Source organism: Varroa destructor, unplaced genomic scaffold (assembly GCF_002443255.2).
Source record: "Varroa destructor unplaced genomic scaffold, Vdes_3.0 BEIS01000001.1, whole genome shotgun sequence".
In the NCBI taxonomy this organism is placed as follows: domain Eukaryota; kingdom Metazoa; phylum Arthropoda; class Arachnida; order Mesostigmata; family Varroidae; genus Varroa; species Varroa destructor.
In genome coordinates, this window is record NW_019211454.1 from 76,447,541 (window position 1) to 76,467,416 (window position 19,876).

Genomic DNA, 19,876 nt, shown 5'->3' on the forward strand with positions numbered 1-19,876 from the left:
ATGCTGTCCGAGAGGACTGCCACGATTCAGTTGTAGACTGCGTAGGTTTCATTTACTTATGTATTCCATTTGGGAAACTTATTTTTCAATATGTATATATTATTCTACATTAATCAAATGGTCAGGGATATTGAAGCCGCATGCACCGTTAATTCTCCCGTACATTCATTAAATACCGCGTATTGAATCGTGTCACTATCGTTTCGACTTATTCGACCTTCCACCTCATATTCTGCGCTTAAAAAAGGGTTTCACTTATAACTTTTTTCTACCCTTTTTATTCTAAACCCCATAAGCTCCGCAGGCTGCCCGTTTACGATTTAAAGCCTAACTCCATTGCCGCAAAAATTGCCGTTGGCATATTTCAGGACCAAATCGTGCAGCTGCTAAGAACTACGCTTTCACTCTCTGATGTCACGAGCATTCCCTGAAGTCAAAAACAATTTCTTATACAGTGATGCTTCTATATGATAATTTACAATGCCCAAGGCTAAACGCGAGACGATGCAGTATCTCGCTTGCGGAACGGATCTTCAATCACGGTCAACTGAACGTTGCCCTGAACCGTGTTTTTAGGTCTCTGACTATACAAAGCTATTCGTAACTGGTAACTGCGACATTCAAAACGCTCCCATACGAATGACCTAACCTATGTTTCTCTACAGCGTGCACTAGGCCATCTCTTGCCAACAAATTACACAAAGAGCACGGATTACATCAACGACAGAGACCAACCTGTCGAAATCGTATATTTTTTTGGAAAAAACCAGCAGGTCGCGAATGCACTTAACCGGTATTCCCTGAAATGCGCAGACGGTAGGGGTTGGCTAGATCTATCAAATTCATATTGCTCCTTAAAGACTTAGATGATGTACCACTAGACCATTTCCGATCCAAAAAGGCTCTGGATAAGGGCTCCAGGCTCAAAACTGTAGAGAAAACAAGTTGTCCTTTGGAACGAAAAAATGCTCAGCCCGAAAAACTTATCAATACCTGGTACTAGAACTGTTTGACAATGGACATAGTGGTATTTACGAGCGAATGTGGTCCTCCGGTATCGACAGACTGCTTAAAATACTAGCAGTATCATGCCAAATCTGTCGACAAAATTAGCAAGCAAATAACCAAGGTTGTCTCATGCTCGGGCACGACCTTTGCATCGTTCGATTTGGTGGAGCGTAGCCTGCATGCGATAAAATATCTGCTTAAAGATCAAATCGAGTTATTAGCAGATAACTTCACAGAACAAAATGAATTCAGAGAATGTTCACTGCAGCACAAAGCCTCACCGAATGGACACAATAGTTGGGCCACATTTGAGCCACTATTCAGACGCTAGGACAAGGAAAATACAGAGGTGAATCGCTATCTACGCAACGATAAGCTTCAAGGCGAAGTCCGACTATATGATACACTAAGAAAGAACTCTTTAGTAATCGTCACGGTGGAGAACGACCGAAGTATCTAGAAGCTGAGAACCGTATCGAGCATGATACGAATAGCACAGCTCCTAGAGAAGTTCGCAGGAAAAGATCTTTTATTATTGGTTGCGTCTCTGTTGGTTGTTTGCATAGTTCAGGTTTAGCAATAAAACTTATTAAGTTTGAAGACGCGTGGTAGTTTAAACTCGAATCTGGGTGTAAACATTTCGTTTCGTACCGAGGATCAGTCGTTTAAAGCAATGCCGAACGGTTTAAGTACCGAACATAAAACACATTGTTAGCTACACGTGAATCCAGCGGACGTTCGGAAAGACAGATCGAGTACAAATCTTTATAAGTAATAAAGGAAAAAGCGATAAATGCGATGTATCTAATTATGGTGTCAATACGCTAGTTACTACTTACAGAAAAAGTTACGTTTACCAAGTAAATAAATAAAAACACATTTGCAGAACTACGCTTTTTTCAATAACTAGAGGGACATCAGGTTTTGCATATATTTATCACACATTTAACACGAATTCGTACAGTGTAAAATTCATAAAACAGAACTATTATCATTAAAGAGCTTTCATTGGCCGTGAAAGTAGTTTCTAGATTAAGGGAAGTCCGGGCCGCTAAATGGTCAGATTTGTTACCCTAATTGTCATTCTTTATTTTAAATTAAAAGCATATCCTACCTTATACATATCGCAATTCATACGTGTCACAATAAACAACAGAAAAAATTAATATGTAGTGTTTTTTTTTTACCTAAAACTTGCTAGCCATCGATAGCTGAAAATGTAGTGAAAAGACAATATGTATTGTGAAATGTTTATCCCCTAATGCAGGCACTGATAAAAGTGGTGTAGCTAGACCACCAGGAAACAAACTTATATACCACATAACCCTATTAATTAACTTTGCATTACATATACGAGCTACTTAAGCACGGATAAAGTATATGGGCAAAGCGAAGAAAGACAGGACTTATGTTAGGAGAGAATTTGTCTAAGTTCAATGGAAAATGCAATAGAAAAATAATACAGGGACAAGATAAGAATATTGAGATAAAATATTAAAAAAATCATATGAACATATACTAAAATGAACGCTATGTTAAATAAAGTCATGCAATAAAATGCTTCTTTCGCAACCCTTTGCCTATTTTTTTTTGTATTTAAAATACCTAGGATGTCGAATATAGGTTTTGTGTTGATCACACACTAATGATAAATTCGACCCGACATTCAAAGGCTCTGTTATCTCTTTGTCTCGTCGAACGACTGTGATATTACATATACCTGTTGTTGTAATTGTTTTTCAACTATTTTATACATTTCCTGTCAATATTTTTTTTACATATCATTTTTTGGTGTAACTTATCGACTTATTTTAATGTACTAATTATTCTACTATTATAGGTTATTTATGTAATAAAACATATTGTTATTCCCAATATTATCGATCGGCATTTCCCTATTGTACTTTGTATTAATTTTTAATCACATTTACATTGGTTAGGACTGTTAAATATGGTCTCTTCTCGGTCTCGATTTTTAGAGAGGAGACATTCAGAACAGCTTATCTGTGTGACCAATACGTTCTTGAACAAAGCCTTAACTCTACACAGTTAAGTGTTACAAAGTATGTGATCATAGTCTATCAAAAAGGAATCCGGACTCTCTCTGGAATCTATATAGAAAAATTACCCCGTAGTTTTTATAGTTATATTTTGTATATCACAACAAACAATATGCGTCGCTTTCTCACGCCCTTATCATGTGCTTATCACCTACTTTTCAACATGTGTGCCTACTTTTTCCCACTCTTCTATGTACACATTGCCTAGCGTAGCATGTCAAGAGTTTTTCCTTAATATATTGTAAGTTCATGCAATCCGCTCGATTGCGGTCAATCCCAGTTTACTGTGTTTGTAATGTGTGCTTTTTTTTCTTCTAAAAACTCATCATTCAACCATAATTTATCCGCACTATACTTTAAGTCAAGCGTTCGGTAGTAAATAAAGTATTCTACGACATTTTTTTGTTCTTAGAAAAGTTCGTTGATTTTTAATTCGAGTATTCATTTATAGTACTAATGAAACATTTGTATGAGTGTATCGGTGAGTTTGCGAATAAACTTACCGTTATTATTAACTTTATTGTTGAAGTCCTGTGTTTAAGGCAAATTTAGTCTGTTATAAAGTCGTTATGATAAAGCCATGTGATAACATTTCAGGTAGGTGGCCTCGCTGAAGCTCTTGTTCAGCGTTATGACAATTTCGGCCTATGCAAGTGTCTCTTCTCATCATATATTTCGATGCATTCAAGGAAAAATCTTATCTTACTCAGAATTAAATTAGAATAACAAAACGAGTGTAGTACATAGTAATTGGTATATTCATAACAGAGGTGGGTACACTGAAAGAGGACACCGTACCTCACAACTCAAGTTTACATTTCTCTGTTGTTTGGAGCCCTGTACAAAATCTGCGTGTTCGATAAAAACACTGCTACATAACGTTAGCACCTCTTTTATGATCTCACCGATCAGTTACGAATGATAACCGTATATTAACCTCAGTATCATTATTTTTTCACATGACGGCTATACTTTTTAATATATATCCGATTGTGGTCAATCGAAGAGCAACAAAACCAAAAATTGCTTGATGGTTTTCTGGCGAGTGAATTTAGGACACACCTCGAAGCCGAATACTCAGACCGCCATATTCCAACCGGAGCTAAAAATATTATTTCAATAAACTATAAATCGTTATTAAAATCTATATTAGTTTGTTAGTCAGTTGAAGTATCTTAGTCTATATGACATTAGACATTTTTAATTAAAAATAATGCAATATTTTCTTCCGACTAGATACAGAACTGTTTCCGGTTTGAATGAATATTATTACATTTGGAAATGGTGCTGCTGTTACTTCTGCAATGGCTAACTATTTTGTTGTTGTTACCGCTGTTGTATTGTACTGGGGCGGAAACGTATTCCCTATGCTCGTACGTGCAAATCGGCAAGACGGTCACAGCTGGGAACGCCCACTTCTTTAGCTCGCGTAGCCCAAATACTGTTGCCGGTGTGCCGAGCTCTCCATAACATAGCGTCTCGATTTTGACGTTCTCTAAAACAACTATGCCGAAGGTTTATGATGAATTCAGCTTCAATTTGCTCCTCCAACCTCAATATAGAGTTGCGATTGAAGTCACGACTGAAACCATCTTGGACGAAATACGGAACCTTAAACTTCATCGTTACCCGCTCGTGCGGATATTTGCTGTAATTGGAAATTATCGGTTGAGAATTAATTTATGAGGATTCTTCATTTCTATGAAAATAAATCTCATAAGATAATTTCCGCAATATTCAAAAAAGGACTAATGCACAGCCTAAGCGTATATTGCTTTTATCGTAGCATTCCTTATTTACAATCCATCGCCACATTATCTAATGTCGAGACTCTTAAACTCGCTTGAGGTACATGCCGCATTCTAAGACCTCAGTCATCTAAGCACTAACGCTGACAGTTCCGCATACCTGCTTTGTATAAGAGAGTAGGGAGGGTCTTGAGCAAGAAAAGATGACAACAGAGACATCCCGAGAAGAACGAGAATTGGAAGCGTCTGAAAAAAAGTAAGAAAACAGCCGCTCAAGTTATTCAGGACAAAAACTGTCTTGTTGGAATCCTTTTCAGAGGATTTATGAAACGTGAACGAAGTGGTATAACGAGAAGTCGATATTAGTAAAAATAAAGTACACTCAAGGGAAATTTAAGAGCATGTGGGTTGCATCCCAGCTGTTTCATTTTCGAATCAGCATATTTAATTTCATAAAATTCCGTATAAAATTAATAGTCGAAAATGTCATTTGTGGTGTATAAGACCATGTAAGTTTTTGCTACCTAGATACAATACATCAATGATGTGGACTTAAAGCGCGTGATACATTTTTTTATATTATTATGCCTAATCAATCACCTGTAGGATAAGTGAGGTTTGTCCTGTTTCTGATCCTTGTTGTTGCTGATGGTGGTGGTGGAAGTTTTGTCTGTGATGATAGGCTTGACGCCTTCTCCGGTTGACACCTTCGAACGCAAAGGATCCTCCACCTCCATTAAATGGACCAAAATTATTCAAAAGGTTGCTAACATTAGAGTATGCCCTAATAGTTTATCGTCAATTCGGAGGGCAATGTGATATGTTCGGCACTACGACAGTATCGATGTATATGGGAGAAAATCGCAGGAATATCCTCATTATTTAATTGATAGTTACGAATTACATCTGTGAACGCACATAGTAGACGCTGACGCATCTAGTAGGGTGTCCACGTGATGACGTATAATTACATGGTATGTTCAATATACCAATATTTCAATTAAAGCATCTTACAATTCAACTAAATTGATACATAAGTAACGCCCGTTTGGTTTATTGTTTTTATACCTTTATTTTTTTACATCTCCGCTGTTTGTTAGCCGGTTACTTTCCATGCGACTAGTTGGGGAACTAAAGGGACGACTTCCATTTTTTTAGCATAGATAGAATAAGTCTCTTGTTACCTTGAACCTTGAGTACGACATAGTATATGTCTAAGAATGAGGCAAATGACATATATTACACGGCAAGTGTAATTTTTACACATAAATACCGCGTTTTGAATGTGCACTTTTTTACCTATACAATATGTACCTATCCTATATATCATTTGAATTTGCTGTATATACGCTGCACGGGTAGATCCGTAGAAATTTCACTTTGCAGTGCATGAAATTTTACGACGAGCTCAGGCTTTAAAGATTGAACTCTGTAACCTAGCTAAAAACTCGATTGACAAGGTAAATCTATACTTCACTACAACGCCAGGTCGTACATATCAAACATTGTGAAAGCTCCCTGAAAGAGCACGGGTTTTTTTGCAGTCAACATAACCGTTTGGCCTCGCGCCTTCAGATTACCATTTTTCCATCACTGGCTAATGACATTAGCAATTGTATATTTGACAGTGAAAAGCGTCGTTTGGGTAGACGAGGTTTTCAACACTATTTAAAAGAATTTCTGGCAAAAGGGGAATAAAGAAACAGGTTGAAACAGAATGCATGAAAATTAACTTGTTGCGCTCCATCTAAGGTGCAACTTTTTGGAGAGTCACGCGTCTTGTCAGATATGCACTAATATATCTGACATACATTTGATTGTTACTTTTACTATTTAAAAACTTGCCCTAACTACAATGTAAAAGCACAGGCATGACACAAATACGACTTAATTTTAAAGGTCGAAGAGCACATTGTCCAGGCGCTAAACGACCCCCCAACCGGGATAATCAATCAGTCGCTGTTTCAAAACCGGGATAATCAAAATCGCTGTTTGCTCCGCCCCAACTCACTATGCGGTTGCTGACAAATTGGAAGTTATGCAACAAAAAGGAAGGAAAACAAAATATCCTTTTTTCGTCACATTTAATTACAAAGATAAAAACTTTGCAAGCCCCAAGGGGCTTAACTGCACGCGGCCGAAACTGTAATTATCCGGGTTGTTCTCAAAGAACATACATCGTATGTCACCAAAATCAGACAAAATTAGGCCGATAAAACCAAGATACTTGCTTTGTGTTTGCTCTTGAATTCTTTTTTGAATAGAACAACAGATTGTCTTTAACCTTTCATCAGTGAACTAATATTTATCGTAGACAAAAAAATCAATGGTGGATCAACCAAAATTGACAACAATTGACTCACGCACGATTTTACCGTAATGACGAATTAAGGAGACATCAAGCCGCCATAATCTACCCCCAAAATGGGTAAGTGAAAAAGTGTCTTACAAAGCTGTCTATGAATACGCTATTGAATGATAGACCATAGGGATTCTGGCAAAATAGTGAACCTACTCATACAAGCAAAATCAACAGGACGTGCTGGTTGAGTAGACAAGCATGCTATGGACCACAGTCTTGTGACTGTCTTACAGTATGAATTTTAATTTTTGGGTTTCTTATGTAGATCCCACGAATATAACAAACGTTGACATGCTAAAGTTAGCGTGTTTCTTTGCAGCTGTGAAAAAGATGTTCAGAGGAAAGAATAGGAACGCTTTAAATGGGTACATTTTATAAACACATCCGTCTTTCAAAACGCTCCATCCCTATTTTGTTTTTACGTAGGTACAGTTTATAAACATCGGAAGTCAAAAAGTTTTCGAAACATCAACATAAGGCGCAACAAGATGTTATCGCGTCATAAATATGGAATAGCAGACGACATTGCATCGGCATGTCAAACTGCTAGCGTTGCGCCTTATGGTCAGCTATTTCCAACCATTTATTCATTTTTGTAAAGAACTAAGTTAGACTTAGCAGGAGCTGAGTTAGATATGGTACGTGAAAACTGTTCTACCCCAAATCAGACATGATATGTCAGTATCGAGAATAGGTCAAATAAAGCTGATGAATATCGTCCCGTTACATGTCACAAAAAAGGAAGTCCAGAAAGAAATTCAGTAACCAGGTGTCTGCCCTTAAGGCCTAACGACACATGTGAGATGCATGTCAAAGACTATGGCGTGGGTGTGATAAATCTTTTGCTAGAAGCCCGCTTTTGGTGTAATGCCTAGCGGCTATTTCGGAACGTTTTTCCCTATAGCTAGATAAGCTATGATTACAGAAAAAAATACGCGACATTCATAAAATTGCCTTCGCGTAGGCAAGTTGAAGCTAGTGAAACTGCGGAAGTCTTAACGATTATCAATTACGTCTGCGATTGAGGAGAGTTGTAAAAAATTTCTAAAATAGTTTTGGTAAGCGTAAAATAAAAATCGTGGAAGGCGTGACAAGCATCCAATGCCAAGCTTTTTTTATTTTGGGTGAACATTTAGATATAAAAACGCGTAATAGAAAACGAGTGCCATACTATGCAGCGACAAAATAACTGTAAAATCTATTTTCGTACGTGTCCGTCATTATTGATACGAGTTAGATTAGGCCTCATAAAATTCATACGCAGATATTGGACATCCATGATACACATGTGAGATAAAATATAGAGATGAATTAACATAGAAATTAAATACTCGCTCCTGGATCCCAAACCACGGACTGGGCTGTCAACTACATTGCTAAAAGCGATAATGGGCGCTTCCTATGCTACCTTGCTACTTCGCCCCAAAGCTTCGATGTCTGGGAAATGCTTTTGGATAATAAGGACGAAAATCCTGCTCCAGAAAAACAACAATTTCACACACAACTCCAAGTTGAGCAAATTAAATTTGACATGTCAAAGTAACAGCCCCAATCGCAGAAGCCATTACCTCGCTGTTATTTAAAATCTCAGCCGACACTTCTCTTAACGTGGAAGCTCACCTTAGATTCTGAGATTCAGTTTTTTTTACCTACGACTATATATATGTTGGATATAATCTGTGTGAGTATATGCCCCATTTGAGAGAATCGATCGAATAATTACATATAAATATAATTTGTAGGGAATTATTTGTCAAACTCAGCCTGTAAATATTTTTTATATCATTTAAATTGCTAAATAATTTTCGCTTTGAGAGAGGTTAGATTGTAAAAGCATTTAGATTAAGTAATCTGTCGGAAAGAATTTCGTTTACTGGCCTATGCATATAGGATCATTTTTAAATATTACATGAGCGTGAATCTGCATATGCAGGCGTTTTATCTTCATTTAATCTCTGAAAGGTCCATCTGGGTTTAGAATACCCTAGGAAATAGCATTATTGCGTTTGTGACCGAGGTCTGTCTGCGTAATCTTGGAAAGCGGTGCCTTTCAAAAATCGTCAACTTTGGTTTGAACGTGCTGAAGTTTTGCAATATAATAAAAAAGGCCGTATATACGATAATAATAATAATAATACAACAGCAAATAGTAGTTACGTTTGGGCATAACTTCGAATTTGTAGCAATTCGTATGGATTATAACTTTATAAGCTCCCGCTTAAACATAAACCCCACTTTTGATTCCTTTGCCTTCGATTTTTGTTAATGTCGCATTAATTTATATTAAGAGATAATCTGCGTACGCACAGCACGTGGGCGGATATTAGGAACATAACTAAACTAACAACTTTTTTTAATATATTTTTTTTTACTTTCCATACCGAAAGCGTTACCAAAAAAGACGTTGAACAATTCTTCAGGAGTAATATCAGCGCTCGTCTCGAAGTGAGTAGTATTATAGTCTCCGTAGTTTCCTCCGCGATTCGAGTCGATGGGACGATTCAAATTCGCATCATACTCCGCCTTTTTTCTATTATCCGATAGAACTCCATAAGCGTTGCCAACCTTCTTGAACGCTTCGGCGGCACCAGGGGCACAATTCTTATCGGGGTGTACCTGTTAATTTCAATAATTTCCGGTCAAATGTAATATCTAAGCAAAGTGTCAATGAGATATATATTGTGAGGAAACTTCAACAGTGAACATGTCATGGTCAGGGTCCTGTTGTACTTGAAAAAACGTAACCTATTATGAAAGTTTCATAAAGTTTCGGATTTATTTGCAATATTTCTCTAAAATCGTAGGGTCCTCTTTATCGATTAGTTTACTTTTCAGGCATTTTGTTAGAATGACGTTGATGAAATAATTCTTGCAGTGTATACACACACTACATTTACCATCTACCAGACTGAAATCAAGAAGCAATTACTGCACCCATACAAATGTGTAGAGTGATTAAAACAGACGAAGGGCAGGCAAGAACTATACATATATAAACAGTTTTACAAACCATTTAATACAAAGAATAACCCTTATAGTTACAATAATTACGATAAACTATTAAATTACCTTTAAACGTATCACAGATTTTTCAGAAAGAGTTTCCAGTCATTGGCAATAAATAAAACAAACGCAACCAACATAGCGTGTCGTTTAATTTTCAATAAAAATTTACAATTATTTAACATTGAATGTAACAGTCCGGCAAATATAGAGACGCATATGGACGGCTCGCATCTATTTGAATTCTTGGCTTGTTAAATTTGCAACGGAGGTTCAAATGGTAAAGTCTCGAACTTGAGGGTGATGATATCTAATTTTATGAGAGCAAAATGCTAATGTTAAAGCATTAGAATACACCACGAAGGGTTCTAAGAGTGCGGACACAAAATAAAGGTTTGGCAAAGGCAAAAAACGATAAAATGTGTAGAGCTTTAGCAACAGGATTGGATAGTCCAGATAGCGGGAAGGTAAACGTATTCGTGCTTGTCTTGGAGCTTTAATACAGGCTTAACTCTATATTGCCATAATTTGCGCTAAGGTATTTGATTTCACGAACTATTCGTGAGCATAATAAACAGAAGAACTTTCTTTCATTAATAAAGGAAAGAACTTCACTTTAAAGAACTTCCTATAACAGCTGCTAATATAGATGCAAATTTTGGACTGGGTATACAAAAATTTGGATAACACCTTGTAGCTCTGATCCAAATTTTTATATACCCAGAAATTTGTCTTGAATTAAATCAGCTAATCACTTTCGCGTACAACTAATGATACTTATTGCTAAAGTTAAAACAAGGATTCAACTCAATTGGTGACCATATACACGCTGCTCTTTGCAAGCATAATTTTGTAATTTAAAGTCGTATTTAGTGATTTACGTTATACATCTTTTGTATGTAGTCATTCGCTTTTTAGGCCAACTTTTCTGTTGGAACTTTGTGGGTCAGCAATAACTAGAGGAAAGTTAAATAACTAGTGCAATTTTTATGGGGCACAACTTTGTGAAAACAGAGTTTGCTACACTCATAGATAAAAAGTTGGCAATCAACTATTTTAGTTTGTTTGGTCAACTAGTTGTTACAGTAAACTCCGAAATATCCAGTTCATCAATAGAAAATGCGTCTCAGAAATTTGCTAATGCAAATATCATTGAAAAACACAAAGAAAAGAAAACAACTTGCTGTATGTGGAGTCACCCCGGATCAGAACGGAACCTGTACTAGCGAAGGAAAGGTGTACATTGCGGAGTGTCAGTCCCGATCTAAATAACTATATGCCAAATTTCTTTCGATCCGTTATTGATTATCTAGTCGTTTACATCAGAGAATCTCTTATAGGCCATATTATTTGTTGTGATGGTTACGGGCGCCGCCAGTGTTGTCTCACGCGTGATAATCAATACCATTTACCCATTATTGTCCCAAGTATGATGAAAAAGACAAAAAGAATTAGACAATAAGTCTCTTTGGCCTTCAGCGGGAATTCATGCCAGTATGAAACTAACGTAGTTTACAAAGCACGCTACCGACTATGCTATGTTGTTCGGCATTGGTACCTTGGTAGGGCCAACACCGGTTAGCAGTGTAAAAAAGGTATTCCATTATGACCGAGCCTCTATGTTAGGCTTTGGGGCAGTCTCCTTGAAAATATGGTCAGGTTGACACAAGCATCTACCATTTGGGTACAGTCCAACGCATGACGCGTAGCGTCGTTTTGAGAAAAGCTGCAATAAATTTTTGTATTGTGTACTCATATACATCGGCTATATTAGAGTAGCACATGGAAGACTTATCTCTTTTAAATATATTGTTAATCACATCTCAAAGGAACCATCGCTCAAGGATTTTGCTTAACCAATTTAAAACGTGAAGCAGTCTTCAAGTGCTGTCTGAGAATTATCACTGAACCCTCAAACTTGTGTTAAGGTAACATTATTAGATTATTGAAGTTAGCAGATTTACACAATATGTTTCATAATATAAAATGGTTTTTGAATTTAAATAAACGTGTATGTAATGCCATCACAGTGTTAGCCCATATTTTTTAATTCTGGAGCAGCACCGTTCATAAGTCAAAGTGGTCAGACAAATGTTGATTGCACAACAGCTAAGTAATGGAGATAGTTAATGATACTAGACAAAATGGGCTTCACACGTAATGACTGTCGAAACGCAAAAATATAATGCGTAAACTCATTTCGGCGTTCAGCTCTAATGTGGTTTCCAAGTAACACATGGTCCTATTGCGAACTAATTTTTTCTTTTACTAACTTCAGAGTTTCCTTAATAGCATTGATTATTAGTTTCGAAACGTTCTACGTTTCAAAAGAGATAATCAGTGCTATATAGGACTTCGAGCACGAAACGTGCATTGTGTTCTTATAGACTCACCATTGCATGTGTAACTAACGCATGTGCACGTCTACATATAACATTATTGCAGTGGACAGTTCTTATAAGACTTTAAGCTTAAGGACTTAAGCCAAATCCGTAAGCATATAGAAACCGTGTCGGAGACAATCGAACAATGATATCATAAAATAGAAAAAATACATGTTTCAGTATTGGTACTTAATACAGGTACTCTTGAGGTTTTCAACTGTCCATGTACACATACGGCTAAATATGGGTTGGTGCGTTTAGTTTTTACTTTGTGCAAGAACGATAAATGTTTGATTTTAGAATTGGGGATGATATACCTATGTTACTTTAACAAAAATTGTGGGTGTATTGGGAACTTGTATGCTTTAGAAAGCCACAGCTTTGACTAGTGACCTTGTAACACTGAATAGAACACCTATATTTCCCCAAAATAAAGCGCGCAGCACTAAATCGGGTAAAGGTATACTACATAAATTCCACTTACAAGAAGGGCAAGCTTCCGATATTTCTTCTTCAGCTCACTTTCGGCGAAGCTTTCTTTTTCAACCTCTAATACTTCATAATAATTCTTACACCTGGAAAGTAAAATATTGTTCATTTAAAACATGTGCTTAATTATTTCAAAATAAATGTTGGAACTAGATAGTTTTTGTCACTTTCCCTGTATATTAGCAAAGAACACCACTTAAATTCAACATCCGCCCGCAATCCTTACCATTTTGTAATCTACTATACATGCGCGCACTGGGCACTGCCTAACGCTATTTCGCTATTTTTCTCAGGAAAGCTCTCGCTACAATTATTTTTTTACTTCACTACCCAGCTGCATTATTCTATTACCGTGTTTTAGGAAATTATCACCTCACTTGAGCAGTTTTGTTACCTCGCTTAGATAGTTGAGTTATCCTGACTCAAGAATCTTCAGTGTGCATTCTAATTCATTTTGAATCTCGTAGTAGTTGCTCCATTCTTCATGTCAATTATGCCTTTCTTAAATTACAATCAATCCTCTCGCATACAATCGTTAACACGTTACATTATTACAGTTATTCTTCTATCTAATGGTAAACTGAACTGTTAAATTGTTCTATAGAAATTATAGGCTGTTGAAAAGTCAATGCCAAGATGAAAATATTTTTCAAAGTTATTTACTTTCTTAATGAAAACATCATATTCAATTCCGACAAAAAAAAAAAAGAAAAAAAACGTTTTTTTTCTCAAATCTGACGATATTTCTTTTGTGAAAGCTCAGAAGACTAAAGGCCATTCAGATTTAAATATGTCACGAACTCTGAACTTAAAAAAAAGATCGAATAAGCACACTTCGTTTGGTGCTGGGATCTAGTTGTCCGAAACAATGCTTAACGGCAGTATCAGATAAGAAATTCAAAAAAATGAATAGATTAAAATCAATGAGGATGTTTTTAATATGTGCAACAAACCTAGAACATGTTTTGTCTGTAAAATTATCTTATCAAGCCAATCATACACACTGAACCTTACAAAAATCGTAAGATCTGCTTCCATAATGGTGGGGTACAGGGTAGCCAACTTTAGTCAGAATATTGCTTATGTGTTTTTAAGATTGCATAGTACAATCACACAACAAGAGTAGATATTTAACTCTTTTTTGCGTATGCGCGTCGGCGCCGATGGTAATATTTACTCGATATAACCACAATTAGTTTCGACTATAACTTCAATTCGGGACCTAAATGTATACCAATTTCGTTACGAAGTTTTCCTTTACAATTGGCCTTCCGCAAAGGAGGAGTGTCCTCCTTTGTGCTCGAGAGCTCCTCCTTAATAACACGAGCGAGCTGGTCATTGCTCTCATGTAGAACCTTGTCGAATCCTCATTCAGGAACGCTCCATATACAGCACCCCAGAGAAGTCACATGTGGGCTGTGTGGCGTGAAACCTAGAAGGCCATATGTGCTTACTCCAAAATACCTTCAGATTCTCAAGTAGTTATAACCCGCTGGTGCAAGCCGGTGCCAATAATCTTGCTAAAAGACGTGTGGCTTTGTTTCAAACACTTCATCTGTGTGCGGTCACACAACAGATCGCAGAATCCGCAGATACATATGTTTGTTGGTGGTTCCGTCAAAACGCTGGTATGACGCTTCCTTTATTGAAAAGCACAATCATAACATGAATATTGGCTTTACCCACTACAAGCACATCCTTTGTATTTTTTCGATAGAGGTAAATCGAAGACAACCTGCTCAATCACATGACATTTTTTCGCTAAAGAGCTAGTTGAAGGAAAGCAAGGTTGAAATATCATCATCATCATCATACGTGCCCTTTTCGACGGCATCGACCAGCTTTACAGTTCTCCCTATTATCGTCCGACTACGATCCTGTGTACAAATCTGCCCCTTTTTTTCTGCAGCACATACTCACTTGCGATACTGTACACTGTCGATTTGGGATAACTAATCATGATTATCATCCGACTGGCGCTTCATTTAGCGCATCTTCATTCAAATTATAATGAGAAAATACTGTTAGCTACAAAAAGAATGTACCTTTTTTTTTGAAATGAGTTTTCATATAGTGCCATCGGTCTTAAACATTTTTGCTATAGTCCCGGCAGGGCAAAGCATCGCCAGCTATGTATATACCACGTTTAAATAGCACTCACAGGCAGGACTGCAGTTGTTACTCTAGGTAGTGTACTTTTTAGAATTTGGCCAAAGAAAAAATTTAGTTATGCGAATTGCTGTGAATTTTTGACCCGTATATATCTCAAAACAAATTCAGGAGTCTTACTAGTATTAACATTTGAATGTTCTCTTGATAGAAAACGCAATGACCTTCCTCATATATATATATGTACATAAATAAGGTCATACAGAATTAAGAAATTTTTTTTGTGTGTTGTATCTTGTTACGTGAGTCGGTAGATCACAATATAAATATAAAATCCGCAAATTTGTGAAAATGCATTGTGCACGAACTAGCCAACTGCCATAGCGCGAAATGCGATATTTATAGTTATGCTTTACATGAAAGGTTTTGTACATGGCTATTTACCATACAACAAATAAAACTCTGACCTCCCTTTGTTTTATCTATGTGTACAATTTGTTCTCACGGTACGGAATTTTTCTTGCATCTTTTTTTCATTGACATGTGATGAACCACCCGTCAAATAGGCGACTCCTTGGATGTGTTTTCATAGCAAATATGAACATGCGGTCGTCGCTGGTTCTAATTTCAGTATTGTCAAATTGTTATTATGGTATATTATTACCAGAAAAATAAGTCCAGCAAAACCCATCTGAAGTCGTGCATGAAAGCTAAAAATACTAACCATGAGAAGTAATTAAACCAAGGGATTGTTTCAGTCTTGTAGCAAGAGTAAATTGATTTATCGGTTACTGAGTTGCGCCAATGTGCGATACGGATGTCCAATACCACTACCAGCTCTCAGATTTGCTCGTCTATGATGCTAGGATTAAGTGCACGACATTTACTAGTGCCTTAAGAGCAACTTTTGTAACGATTGCAAGGGAGACTTTCAAAAACAACGAAGCAAGGAAAATCCTTTCAAATATAAAAAAAAAACTATGGTAAAAAATAGATGAGCAAGGTTTCCGTGCAAATAAAAGAGTGTTATACAGAATAGGAGTTAACGCAAAACAGCATGGGTTTTTCGAATAAATTTAGGAAAAGTGCATATTATAATGTGCATTACGCGACACTACGCTCTTTGGAAACCGAGTGTAAATCGGGCAGCCACAATAGTATCATGCAACAAATGACTGCGAGAGCTCAACGAATGATATTTTTCGGTCTAATCTAAATTAGCGTTGATCTTTACGGCGCTTCAATTTACAAGTACACATATCGAATAGAAACTCAGCTAGAGCTGTACACAGTCGGACCAATTTTTTGCTCTCTTAATTTGTTGCTCAGTTACAAGCCACGTGACAAATTTTCTGGAATGACCTACTGTCACATGAGTAAACTGCCACCTACTTGGTAATTCGTTTTACAGCCTCCGCTTGTTCGGGTGTGTACTCAGCTCTGGCAGGAGAAGCTCCTCTAGACGCACTGTTTTTAGCCCCATCAGTTTTTTGTGTCCCTTCGCCAGCCCCGTTTCGGTGTTTGCTCCGTGGTGAACCAGCATCGCCGTCATTAGGTTGATTTTCTTGATCATTGTCTTTCACAAGCGAGGCCAGGAGTTCTGAAATATAGATCAGTGAAAACAGACACATATGGAGATAATTTTAATAAAGCAATATATAAATTATTATGGCTGTTGTTGCTCTCATCCAGCGAGAAGAACTAAATTGTGGATTGCCGCTAAGTTTCTCGATACCCTTTACTCCATTGCTGTTGATCCCTTCACAATTTTTCCGTTGTTTGCCAGATACCATTACGCTGGTATTTCTAATTTTCAAAATTGGTGAAAAATATTATACGTGAAATTATTTGTCGGCTCGGCGGAATAGATAAGTTTATAGATAACAAAACATCGGCTGCTGGTTCAATCTTGGCAATGCGACACACAGGAACTCCGAAAACTAGTGGCTCAATTAAAACAAAAATTTAAAATATATTTTTAATATAAACGAATATTTATGTGCCTGATTAGAAAACTAGAAAAACATGTCATGTCATGAAAGCTAAACGGATACAGTATTTTCTTAGTTAAAGAGGGTACCGAGTATCTAGCAGTGTTTGCCTATATTTAAAATCGGTATTCTCATGTGTTTGCTCACCCTGGTATTTTATTTTAAACTACCTGACATTTATATTCCAATACTAGGTCTCTAAAGTATTTCAACAACAAGAAAAACAACCTCGAAGATGCGGCTTTCGAAGCGTACAAAACGGATTCGTTTTCTAAGCGCGTTATCGATTTTCGTATAATTTGATCATCATGCAGTCGAGTGAGATTTATACCCAGGTTTAAATCACGAATATTTAGGGAAGTTTATTATCTCATTATCATTGTATTTCTTTCTGATTTGGGTACCCAACCCGCTTCTAATCAGGAAAATAGGCTGGAAAATATAGGAAATCGATCAGACTTTCAGTGTATTAGTTGTATGACTCCTAAATATGTCGATAGTTGTCTCTTGACTATTGTGGGATGAACATATTCGCCAACGAGGTCTGCCCTAAAAATCTAAAATAACGAACGCCAGTTAAGAAATAAAAAGCAGATCTTATTCAAGCTAAATAAAATGTTTTTACAGCGTGAGTAAAAAAACTTTAGGTTTGCAGAAGCTTAGGAAGGAAAACCGTCCATATCTTAAAGAAGCATAAATAGATGAGCTATAGCTAGGATGGAGGTAAGCCTACCTCCAACGTAGCTAGTGTGGTGATCACGCTCCGATTATTGATTAAAAAACGACAGTGCGTTCTTTATCGTATTGCCTCCGGGAATACGTAGAAATTATTATATGATTCTATGGTAAGTACGAAATGCGAAATGCTTATTTTTTCCAGTTGTATCGAGCTTTTGGCTCAGCTCTTAATAATCGATGACCTCTTATATAAAAGATGCATCTGCCCTGCGACGTTGAAAAGCAATGCGTCGATTTGGTATGGTGAGGAGCAGAGCATGGAATTGGTGCAGCGGCTAAATTGACATGTCGTAACTCACTTTGCCATACATGGTTTTTACAATGGGCTTCGCATGAAACAGAGATTTTCTGTGGGAAAGAAAAGCTGAAAAACATCATGTTATACCCTGTACTTTTTTTTCAAGAACTTAGTTCTTTATTTTTAATCGAAATATGCATTATTAGTATATGTTATCTTTTACGACTGTAAATTATGTATTACACGGTCGTAAGAGTGTCGACTTTATGCTTTCGAATAGCAATTTCAACTTAATGTTTAATAATTTTCTCTAATAAGATGTTTCCGAGACTTAAAAAAATAGTAATTTGCGAAGTAAAGTCTAGCGATCGTGGTGAATGATAGAAGGCCCACAGTTACAACTCTTGGGTTTACCGTGATCCTTCTGATGTGAGGTCGAGCGTTGCCGTGCATTAGATATGGCTGACCTCTGCTTAGTAATTTTGGCTGCTTAGTGCGGAGTTTGTTTGTTATCTTCCCTAATTGTTGACAGTACATTCCAGTCTCAATCGAAAAAGCAGAACTCATAAACCCTTAGGGGTTATGTCCCACTTTTTCCATTGTATCGATCCTCTAGTATGATTGTGTGAAATTATCGTAGGAGATCCGTTTTTCATCACAAGTTACGATTCGAGGTAAAAGTAGATTAGTGGTGCAACGTGAAAGAGAAAAAGAAGCATGCGTCTCAACGTCTCCGTTTTTGAATGCCGTTCAAAAGATGCGGCATTCCTTTGACTAATTCTTTTTACCTCATTAATTTGGCCAAGGTGGACAAGGACGGTATTTTTACATACATCAAACCTGAGTTGTAATACCAGTATCATTTATCATGTGTCCGCTTCCACAACAGCTCGCAACATTTTCTTATAAAAAGGTCTTTCACAGGACTCATTTTCAGATTCGAAATGTTTTCTTGATTCTTCTTAGTGATTGATCAACTGTTCGCAGCTTTCCACTAGTAGACCCTCCACCTAATGCGCGATTTATAAAACGAGCTGTCCACACCGCTCTAGTTCTAATATGGAACTTAGCTTCGTTAAACGCTAGAATTTTTTATTTCATCGTTGACTGCTGCCCACTAGCTAAAATCTCGAATGACAATGTTCAGTCCTAGATTCCAAAAACAAGAGGTGCATATCTAAAAGAAAGAGAATGTTACACTGTTATTAGCGCCATTTCGAATATGAGAGTAACGTTTCCCCCATTTCATACTGAACAAACTGATGAACCCTGGAATAGTGGGCCTGATCTTCCCGATTTCCTCGAAACAGCCACACTTTGATGCTGTCTGGAGTCCCTAAGCAAGTACTTGATAACTATTTTTGCGTGTTATACCCCTCTAGCGCCAACCGCGCACGCTCTCGTACGCTTACATGCCTAGCCGTCCTTATTGACGTGGCGTAGCCTATTCACAGTTTGTGCTTCGTCCATCCCCACCACCTCTTTCGCTTTTTATAGCTTCGTTTCCACGATAAGTCTAGGGACTATTTCAGGCCAATCCGTTTGCTAAACCTTAGTCAGCTTAAGCTTGAGAGCCATAAACGTAGATAGCTAGCACATTTCAACAAGAAAATCATCTTCCAAGTGAAGGTGTTCACGTCCTAGTAATTCAAATAGCCAGATTGGACTCTCTGATGGGCAAAATAAAATCCAAACGCTAGTTACACGTTCTCTCATTCTCATCGGCGATTCAGCCGGGACGTTATT

At 37.2% G+C, this 19,876-nt stretch overlaps 1 protein-coding gene across 5 annotated transcripts in view; it reads right to left on the reverse strand.

Moving 5' to 3' along the window:
- Window positions 1-1,897: 1,897 nt before the first annotated feature.
- Window positions 1,898-19,876, reverse strand: part of LOC111244267 (dnaJ homolog subfamily B member 14-like) — a 46,044-nt gene continuing 28,065 nt past the window's right edge. For 2 of the 5 annotated variants that reach the window (XM_022791203.2, XM_022791167.2), the window contains exons 2-7: window positions 16,556-16,763; window positions 13,050-13,140; window positions 9,560-9,794; window positions 5,417-5,547; window positions 4,977-5,062; window positions 1,898-4,716 (exon numbers count right to left, since the gene is read on the reverse strand). In XM_022791203.2, the coding sequence (XP_022646938.1) occupies window positions 4,434-4,716; window positions 4,977-5,062; window positions 5,417-5,547; window positions 9,560-9,794; window positions 13,050-13,140; window positions 16,556-16,763 (1,034 nt within the window). In that variant the 3' untranslated portion in view covers window positions 1,898-4,433. The remainder of the gene's footprint in view (window positions 4,717-4,976; window positions 5,063-5,416; window positions 5,548-9,559; window positions 9,795-13,049; window positions 13,141-16,555; window positions 16,764-19,876) is intronic. The other 3 variants (XM_022791196.2, XM_022791177.2, XM_022791187.2) reach the window with 3 other exon arrangements.